We start from the raw sequence: 11,015 nt of genomic DNA, 5'->3' as shown, positions 1-11,015 counted from the left end.
CGCTGTTTTATAGAGTGATGGAGACATTACTGAAAGGTCGTTGTGACCGTTCATCCGTTCAGAATAACTGTTGGGCTGTTTTCGCACGCGTTCAGTGCATTCAGCAGCGAGCGCCCGTCTGTCTCACTGCGTGTCTTATTGGAGCTCACCGCGCGGTGGCACCGTGCGTCAGCCCCCTCCGCGCGCACCGCTCTCTCCGATCCGCTGCTCATACGATGCTGAAGATCTTCAGCGCAACGGGCCGGTTCCTGGGCGGCATTCAGCGATGACAGTTTGATCTCTCACGTATACCGTTTTGCACCCTCGTACACAGCGGAGCTTTACGCACAGCATGGTTCGTTTGGACTAAACGGCACCGTGGCGCACTAAAACGGGACTTGGAAAGTTACTTATGCCGAATGAAGCTTATTCTGCATCTGGGCGGACTCAGTGAACGGGAGGTTCTTCACTGCAAAAGACTCATCTTGGGGATAACAACAGCAACGCGCCAGGGACAGAGACTAACTTTTGGTTATTGGAACGAGAATAACACAGCATTATTGATTATGAGCGAATTATCACCCGTCTAATCAGATACTGGAGACCGTTATCAACAGTTCGTGAACTAGAAGCGTTTGCGCTCTGGATTGGGAATATACTCATTGATCAAACATTTATTAAGTAAACGCGTGAGAGTAGAGACAGTGGATGAAAGGGGAAAAAAAGTCTATGTGATCAATGAAAAATCAATATCTCTGTGCACTAGAGTCGTAGACTGTGCGTGCGTAATTGCGCAAAGTTTTAACCTAAACAAACTCACACCTGCAAGCTAACAATATTCAAGTTTAAAATATACATGTGAAGGATTAGTCTTTTATTGAGTCGTACAAGACATCGCTTCACTTGAGCAAAGACGCGTCAGAGACACTCTCGAAAATTACGCGCACAACTGTGGCTGACCTGTGGAGGAGCAACATGTACCCGGCGTGCCGGACAAACGCGTTCAGTATCTCTCCATCTGCTCCTCTGACAATGTTTGGGAATTCGGGTAAAGCGAGAAAGAGACCCTGTTGGATTGTAATATTGCTGTCGGTGCTCCTACATCTGGCGTCAGCACAAGGTAAAAAGCGCTTGGTGTTTAAAAGCTGGAAATGAACTGTCTCCAGTGTGAGCCTGAGGGACTCTAACATTTAACCTCGGAGTTTTGTAGTCATTTAATCTGGGGTAATTACAGTTTAAAAGGAAGGTGGATTAATAACAGCGTGTCTTTAATGATATATGCAGATGAATTGAGCATGTGCAGCATCATTTAACAGTTCATTAAATGTGAACTTGCTATTCAGTTATTAAGTGCATCTTACACCATCTTCCTTTATATATGTGAGATATGTGTCATGCAGTTCTGCTTGCTCTCTTTCTCGCCTCTTTTATCTCTCTCTGTCTCATGGAGAAACTGTACAGCAGTGGTTGTCAATCCTGGAGTACCTTCCCCAGCACTGCACATTTAGGATGTCTCCCTTATCTGACACACCCATTTTAGGTTTTGGAGACTTTAGTAATGAACTCACGATATAAATCAGGTAAGTTAAATAAGGGAGACCTCCAAAATGTGCAGTCCTCCAGGACCAGAACATTTTGCTATCACTAATAACCCACCTGCCTTTAGAAGTGTATTAAAGTCCGTACCACATGCAGCAACTGCATATTATACACAACATGGCCACGAAATTAACCAAAGCCAATTAATGAGTCTGTAGATTATCCATTAAAATTAATGAACTCCTTGCTTGTTTTATGGCTGCACATAACGAGAAAGCTCTGTTACAGAGAGCTCACCAGTGGCATCTTAGAAAAGTGTTTTCATAAGGTGCATGTTCATCATATGTACATTTTCAGAGTGCTGACAGACTCTAATGTGAGATTTTATGATAGAATGATTCATTATTTGTAATGGGGACTTGCAAAAAGTGCATGTAGGCATCTAACTAAACTTTTACTCATACATATGAATACCTAGAGACATAAAAGTTACACTATGTGAATGAATGAGAAGCACAGAGCCCATTTCAACAACAACAACAACAAAAAAAGACGATTTTTTTTACTTTCTTCATTACAATATCGATTTTATTTTTTCCTAATTTTGAGGGCACATGCCCCCCATCCAGCATGGTTTTATGCCACTGAAAAGACAGAAAGTAGTCCATTGAGTTTCTCTGCATGCGGAGTGCAAGGCGTTTTAACTGGCCACTTGTGGTAATTTGCCTCTCTCCTCAGCTGATGGCCTCAAGCGGGGAAAATTGTTTTCGTCTAAATTTTGCAGACAGCAGGCGAGCAACAGAAGCTCGCATGAGCAGTCGCTTCCGTTCTTTCCGCCTGGAAAAGGATAGAAGCAATATACTCAAATCTCGTGCATGGGAAAAAAATACATTTGCTGGGTGGGCGATGTTGGCTAAAATGAAAATATCTACACAGGTGCACAAAACATGTAATATTTTCTAATATTTTTTCCACGATATTGTCCCCACTGTAATGCAATGCTGCTGAAATGTATTTCTAAAACTTTCTCTAAGCGTAGCTGGTCTGCTTAGGTAGTTGTTATGCAAGCACAGGTGGGAGTGTTGGGAATGCGTGATAGCTGCAAACATTAAGCCCTGGATCGGGAAATAGGCTGTTCTGTAATGCTGCCTAGGGAGGAAACCGTGGCAAACTAGGACTTGCCATATATCCATCATTCATGAGTGTATGCTGTCCAAACTGACATTTACAGTAGAGTGATAACTTACACATTGGGAGGATTAGGGTACCAGTTTGTGTATGTGTGCATGGAAGGAAAACGGAACGAGAAGAGCAGAGAGAGGGAATGTGTGTTATACTAACCTTCTTCATAGCATCCAATGCTCGTGTTTTATAATGATCTGTGGCATCGGTTGATTCGTTCAAGTTAATTGTCTCTAACCTCACAGGTTCTCCTGGAACATTTCTGGGGTCTGGGAGTCTCACCTAAACATCATTAAAACAGATTCCCACCACAGCGCTTATGAAGCTCTCTGAATCTTGTTGTGGTTTTAATGAAAAATCCATTGAGAAACTCCTACTCGGCGGAGAGAAAAAGCCCCCCATCTGAGATAAATTGGGAATATATTACCTAAACAGAACCGTGAGGGCTTTATTTTGATTTTCACTGTACAGACTACATAAATAAGTGTTTAACAGCCTTAAGGAAATAGTTCACCTTAGAATTTAATTCAGTTGGCCCTATTTACTCACCTTTATGTCGTTCCAAATCTGTATACTCATATTTTTTTTAATTTTCACGCAATGCAATTCAATTCAATGCCAAAAAAAAAGAATATCTGTCTTTAAAGAATATCAAATTTTTGCTATATACAGCAACAGTTCATAGTGGTTATGGGCTGTTATGCTCCAAAGACCACTATAATAGCACCATAAACGCAGTTCATGCAAACCGTGTGCTATATTCCAAAGGTGCATCCAAAATCGCTGCTGGATTTGATGAATGACACTTTGCGATGTAAAAAGTGTGTATGAATAAAATCCGAAAGTAAAACATGCATCACATTGACATCAGCCGCACATGACCTACGGCATCAGTTGCATCACTTCACTGCCACTTCACATCCTTTCACCAGAAATATAGGTCATCCAGGAACTTTTATGAATACTGAGAATTTGAACATACTACTCATTTCATGTACCTTTTTGCCTACTATAGTAAGTAGTGTTGTCAAAAGTACCGACTTTGATACCAAGTTGGTACTGAAATTTTAAAAATGTGAGCGCTGTTGAGGGGATTCATAAACACCTCTGATTGGCCATTGTGTTCACACACTCAACAGATATGTCTGTGATTGGTTACAATGATCAATCAATGAAAGCACACGGAAGTGATTGAATTTGAAAGTGGGAGCGTCTGAAAGCAGGCGTCTATCAGTGGAGCGGTCCACTGATAGATGCCTGCTTTCAAACACTCTTGTGTCTATCTGTGTAAGTACTTGGTGTAGATCGTCATTGATGTCTATTTACAATATGTTTTGAAGTGTTGATCATTGTAGCCAATCACAGACATATCTGAAGAGCACGTGAACACAATAGCCAATCACAGGTGTTTACGAATCCGCTCAACAGCGCTCAAAGCGTCACATTTTTTTAAATTTCAGTAGGGACTTGGTACCAAAGTCGGTACTTTTGACAACACTAATATGCATATTTTGCATGAATATAGACTGAACTTCCACCGATATTCACTGATAATCATCATCCCTGCCGCGGCTCCCAAATCAAATGATGTATCATAATCATAATTCAACATCATGACTTTTAAGAGCCACAGCAAAGATGAAGATTATCAGTAACCGCTACAGTTAGTTTGGGGAAATAGTCAGATTAAAGGTTCAGTCACATTTACCTTTGCTTTGCAAAATTTCGCCAGGTATTCCAATAGGAATCCTTGTGATTGGGAGTATTGAGTGAGGGTGATAAGGTTCGCCACACAGATTTCGCTCATGTTCAAGTTCACGGAAATTCACCACGCTGACCAACAGAAAGCTGCTTGGTTTGAAAGTGACTTCTCTCTGAGCAATGTTTCATACATCTCAATGCTGACTATGGACAATGGACCTTTTTTCATGTGAAATTTCACACCTTAACTTAGCTTTTATTGCTTGTCATGCAGTGCCTGGTAATGACACATTGTTGGACTAAATGCAAACAAGAGGTAGTCAAGACATATTATGTCTTGTTTTGCGTGGACTCAGATATGCTAGCAAATGTGTCATTCAGTCACCGAACCTGAATATGCTGGTTAGGTATGTTTTAAAGCATGGCAGCTGGTTTGAGCTGGTTTATGCTGGTACTTAGTTGCTCATGAGCTGGTCTAAGCTGGTCCTGAGCTGGAGGTAGTTGTTTAGGACCAGCTCATGACCAGCTGGACCAACTAAGGACTGCTTCAAAACATACCTAGCCAGCATATGCTGTTTTTTTTCAACAGGGTTAGCATGCTGTTAAACCATGTGTTTCTCACTTGAGGTTTCAGAAGGAAGACTGTCTGTTTGAGTTTGGCAGGGTCGAAGTGGTAACTCTCCTGGACTCTTTGCAGAGCATATTCAACATCGCCGCCACAACAGTGAACTACAACAGTGAAACTTTTCTACTGAATGCCATTCATTGCTTGACTGCAGTGTTCGAAGTGAAGGTAATGACACATTGATTAGAAGCGGCTGTGATTTGATGATGCTCTTCAACCGAAGGCCTCGTTGAGTGTTTCAATCCTCAAAACAGCGCATGTGAAGCACTTTTTCAGTCAGTTATACTGCGTGTATATCTAATATTTGGCTTCTCTTATCCTTTGACCTTTTCCCAACATAGACAAAGTTTGACAAAGAACAAAAGTTCAGGTTAGGATATTTCAAGTTTGGATGTATATTGCGGGTTTTTTGTAAATCAAGACTGACTGATGGATTCATGGGGTCTGACCTTGGCAACTCCCTGAGATTTCAGCGATGGCCTGTTAAGTTGCTTACTGTCGACACTTAGGAAACCAGTTCGCATGAACAGACATATCGAGCCCTCGTTGCTTTTTCATAAATACGAATCACCCAAAACTAGGAGACAGAGGGTAGGAACTATTGATTAAGTGTCTTTTTCTTTACTCATTCTTCCTGAATCTTCTCCGCCATGTTAAACAGGGCAGGTGTGAAACTCCCTGTCGGGTCAGCTTGGGTCTGGATGGGGGCCATTGCTTTCTTCGGACATACTGTTGCTGTGGGCAATGCCTCAGGCAGTTTCATTGCCTGAATACCAATTGCATGTAGGGGCTTGATGTTACCCCCTGAGGACTGCTCTAGTGGTCCGCATGAGTGGCTCAACTTCAAATCAAAAGTGAACTTATCACTCAGCCCATGACCAAACATATTTCAGATACCTGGAAATACTTTCTCGTAATTCAGACACCACAGTGATAAGTCTAGTCTGAGTACAGCAGGGATGTAAGTGGAATTTACTGAATTGGTTTTCAGGGAAATTCAACAGGTCAAGGCTTTCTAAGAAATGAAGCATTTCTTTGCCAAATACTTTGTTAAATAAAAAGTATTTTTATGTACACTACCGTTCAAGAGTTTGTAGTCAGTAAAATTCTTGTTTTCCAGTAAGATCACATTAATTTGTTCAAAAGTGATAGTAAAGACATATAAAATGTTTAAAATGTTCAAAGATATATATATATATATATATATATTTCCTGTTTTCTTTAATAATGCCCTGAAACCCAATCATATAATTGACCAGAGCAGTTATTGGAATAGTTCACCCAAAAATGAAACTTATGCCATAATTTACCCAAGCCATCGTTGGTGTATATGACTTTCTTCTTTGAGTTGAACACAATCAGAGTTCTATTAAATAATGTCCTGGCTCTTCCCAGCTTTGTAATGGCATTGAATAGTGCCCGAGTTTTTGAAGCTCCAAAAAGTGCGTCCATCCATCATAAAAGTAGTCCATACAACTCCAGTAGGTTAATAAATGCCTTCTGAAGCAAAGTGATGGTTTTTTTTGAAAGAAAAATATCCATATTTAAAACTTTATAAACTATAATCACTGGCTTTTGGCAACGACAGTATGTGCATTCATGAGAGAATCGATTGACCTCTGACCCGATGGATGGATGCACTTTTTGTAACTTCCAAACCTTGGACACTATTCAGTGCCATTACAAAGCTGGGAAGAGCCAAGATATTATTTAATATAACTCAGATTGTGTTCAGCTGAAAGAAGAAAGTCATATACACCTAGGATGGCTTGAGGGTGAGTAAATTTTGGGATATTTTTTATTTTTGGATGAAATATTCCTTTAAGGTTCAAACACAGTGTGCGAGGTACATGTTTTACATTTGAAATATCAAAATATCTCCTGTTAAACTCAAATATGCGTATTTAGATGTACCTTATCCGTGCATTTAAAAGCCTGCAGAAGCAAAAGTAAGTCTGTCCTTTACCTCATTGACAGCATCTGGAAAATGTAGAGAGCAAAGGGAATGGCTTGTTCTGTCAGACAGGTACCTCATAGATTCCTGTAGAGCCTAATGACTCGCAGTGTCTCAACTCACCTGGGGAGGTGTAATGGAGTCCGCAGAGAAGAAGTGGATATACATAGCGCTGGGTAAAATATTACATCAATTTTGGAGTGCTAGCACAAAAGTCAGCAAATATTAAATATTCGAGAAAAAAAACTTTAGGAAGAAAGTGAAAGTGAGAAATAAAAGCGAGACAGAAAGAGAAAAAGTGTTTGTGATATTCCACAGTTTTCATGTGTGCTAATCAGATAATAATAAAGTGTGTTTGCTAAATCAAGAGCAGTGTAATTTCTCTACCTACATTCATTATTCCACCGTGTTCAGCTCTTTTCAACCAATCTGTTCATTTTGTGATTAGGCGCGCTAATCCTTCACTCACAACGTAAAAAGAAGCCGTGTTTAAAACGCTCGGACAAATCCATTTGTGATTAGAGCTCCTCGGAGTCAAGCGTGGCCAACAAACGCAACCGAATGCGCTCACACACACCGACGCATACCCGAATACTAAGTTCAAGGACTGCCAGTGAGGCATTTAGCCATGGTGCGTGTTTTAAATGCTCTCTCTGAGCCCACTGAAGCAGGCATTATGCTTCTAGTCAGTTGAGTCATGGCCCCTGAAGCTTTGACTGCACAAGATATGTCTTCGGTGCCAGACTAATGTGTGTTGCACGGTAGGCACATACTTTGGTACCATGGTTCCATCTAAAACACGCCGGTTACAAACTCGAAAGAAAGTGTCTGGTTGCTTAGCAGTTGTCATTTGATTTCGCCAAGTTGCCAAAGGCTGTTACACGAACATGCAAACATGCTAAGCGTCAAACAAATAATTACAGAAACTCTGAGATTTAGATTAAGTGCGTCAGAATAGGCTGAAAAAGTTGCATCAGTGATGTGTAAAAAAATAAAAGCTAAAACGCTAATGATGCTGATAATATCTTACTCTTGAGAAAGTTTGAGGAAGATGAAAAGAGCTGAGGAGGGGGGGACTCAGGGGTGCCGGTGAAGGGGTGTAATTGATACAGTGCTGCTATTCGCTGTCGTTGCTCACGTTTCATCTGAAATGTGCTTATTGTCACTCCAGGGGCACTCGGGTTTTTTCGCTCAATGTATTCCAACCTTTTTAATCTGCACTTTTGCTGCACTTGCTCTTTGAAGTCGCATTACATAAGGGGACTGCTAGAGGTTGCTTACAAGAATGAAATAAAAGAATTTTCACAGTTTCTTTCTTACTATACCTCCTGCTTAGCTCAGATTGCATGTCTTGGATGTGTCTTGATTCTGTGTGGTTTATGTGAAAATACACCAGGGTCGTGTTGCAGCAGCGTTCATAAGGTCTTGCTTAAAGTGGAATGTAAAGAGCATGGTTGTATTAATAAATTGTCAATGGAATATCAAAATCAAACTGTCTATGGAAAAAATGGTTTCTGTTGATATACAACATATAGTTATGAAACAGAATAATCAGTATATTTAAATATGTAAATTATATTAAGGAACTGTATGAAAAAAATACATTTGTGTGCAATTTATTTATTTAGAATATTTCACCTATATTTCAAACTTATTGCCTCGTATACCTGCCAATTTAATAACTGGTAAATAATTATATTTCTACTGAATATACGCACACACACACACACACACACACACATATATATATATATATATATATATATATATATATTCAGTAGAAATATATATAATCAGTAGAAATATAATATATATTGACAGTTATAGCAATAAGCAGTTAGGCAATAAGTTTGAAATATAGGTGAAATATATATGTATATGTATATATACAACTACAAAAAAAGTTATAAATGTATTTATTTATTTACAATACATCAATATTTTAAACTTGTTGCCTCATAACTGTAAAAATATAGATATATATAGACATATAATTCAATAACTGGTATTATAATTATATAGAATTATATTTCTATTTAAATACAATATATAGTTATGAAATAAAATAATTAGTATATTAAAATATGTAAATAATATTACGGAACTCTGTTTTGTTTTTTAAAAAAAGCAAATACATTAGTATAAATGTATTTATTTAGAATACAAGATTTCTTGTTGCATAACTCTCTAATTGGATAAAAATGTAATTTAATAACTGTAATTAATTATTTTTCTATTGAAATATGATGGATAGTTTTGAAATGAAAAAAACAATTACTATATTTAAATACATAAATAATATTAAACAACTATAAATACTTTTGAATTTTTAATTTTGATTGATTGATTGATTGATTGATTGAAACATGCATAAAGAAATCAATCTACCTTAATCAGTCTGCTTTTATTCTTTTCGCAGGCTTCCATAAATATTTTGTTTATATTGCTGGTTACATTTCAGATACTTTTTTTGGTGCATAAATTGTATCTTAGTGCCTATTTATGCCATAACTATGCTAATTTTTTAACTTTCGCAGCTGGTGCAACAGGCCCCTGGTCTACACCATTGCCTCTATGGAAATTCAGTGCACAAGCTAAGACAGATGGTTCATGGCTTGAGCCTCTATGGGGGTGTCTGCATTGTGACCATTCTTAGTTTCAGCTGTTCTCAGGTTGTGTAAACTGGTCCCCAGCTGACCTGGTTTATGGCTCAATCTTTCCAATCTCTCTTTGATAAAGTTCTGCTAGCTTCTGAAATCGTCTCTAATGAGGAGCGTTTTGTGATCTCCTCTGTGTAGGAATATTAGTGGGCGCACGTTAACCGACTTTGTTGTGGGAACATTAAGCTTTGAAATGTTGAGTCAACGCTGGGCTCTTTTCCATATACAGTGTGTGTATGCCTGCAGTGGTTTCTTTGAAGTTACAGGTTTCTTCCTCTCACTGGCTTGGCCTGAATCAAGGCAGAAATGGATAAGAGGGAGAAAGGGGCTTTATAGGGAATAGCATTTCAGGATGTGTGAGAGCACAATGACACGCACAGCCTGTGTGTCTCTGATGCTATCTCCACACCCAACCGTTTCAGCATGGAAAGCTTTTTCCCGCCTCCATTCTTCCCACATGTCCCGGTGTCTGCAGTTGGGTCTTCAGGAATCGTTTAAGCAGAACCACACCTGGATATTGTAGCATCTTTTGTAATACCTCTTTGGCCAACACTCTCTAAGTTTAGCGAATACAGATTCCATGGATAGATAGATGGATAGATGGATGGATGGATGGATGCATGGATTCTGTACTGAAACCAAATCTTACTGGTGGACTTTTCAACAGTGTATACAGTGAAAAATGGTTCTTAATAAGTCAGCAAGTTCAGCAAAGAATCGTTGAAGAACTTTTATTTTTACAGCGCTGCTCTTTGACCCGCATCTGAGAGAAATTGCACCCGATGGAATTGCAATCCGTACACTTCCACTTGTAGCTGAACTCATTCAGACACCTCTCCTCGTATGATCCCGCCACGTACGAGCCTCTGCGGGAATGTTGCCCATTATCTGTGACTTGGTGGAGCCCGTAACTCTTTTAAAGTCTTTAAAGCAGAAAATCAGATGAACATACCTCCACGTTCGCTCGGAGAACGCTGCACTCAAGTACTCATTCTGTAGGTAATAGTCAGCGGAATCCCAGGCCTTTTAAAGCACAATTATGCAAAGTGTGGAGACTGTGCAAGGCGCTTTTGGGGTTGTTTACCAAAGTCAGACAGAGCGCGTGGCAGTATGGTAATGAGCGTGGACTGCAGTGTGATGCGTTGTTCATGAGGTCTTTAAGTCTCACACTCTTAAGCGGCGAGCCGTGCACTTGGAATAGAAATACAATCAAATTGGCTTGTGTGTAAGGTGCCACCTCTGAACCCTGTAATTGCTGCTCCCTCGGGGTGCTTGCGTGAACGTGTGTGAATTCGTGTTTATAAGCTAAAAAGGCCAGTAATCTCAAAATTCTTGTGAATAATTGGACCTGTAGCTGGCGTCATAGTATGATACC

At 39.5% G+C, this 11,015-nt stretch overlaps 1 protein-coding gene across 6 annotated transcripts in view; it reads left to right on the top strand.

Moving 5' to 3' along the window:
* The first annotated feature begins 124 nt into the window (after positions 1 to 124).
* The window catches only part of sdk2b (sidekick cell adhesion molecule 2b), a 316,027-nt gene continuing 305,136 nt past the window's right edge, over positions 125 to 11,015 (top strand). For 5 of the 6 annotated variants that reach the window (XM_051913947.1, XM_051913946.1, XM_051913944.1 and 2 more), the window contains exon 1: positions 126 to 1,099. In XM_051913947.1, coding sequence (XP_051769907.1) covers positions 955 to 1,099 — 145 coding nt within the window. In that variant the 5' untranslated portion in view covers positions 126 to 954. Of the gene's footprint in view, positions 1,100 to 11,015 lie in introns of all 6 variants that reach the window. The other variant, XM_051913942.1, reaches the window with a different exon arrangement.

This window comes from Ctenopharyngodon idella, chromosome 12, assembly GCF_019924925.1.
Source record: "Ctenopharyngodon idella isolate HZGC_01 chromosome 12, HZGC01, whole genome shotgun sequence".
Lineage (NCBI taxonomy): Eukaryota > Metazoa > Chordata > Actinopteri > Cypriniformes > Xenocyprididae > Ctenopharyngodon > Ctenopharyngodon idella.
Note: the sequence above shows the minus strand (reverse complement) of the source record. Positions and strands in the feature narration are given on the sequence as shown.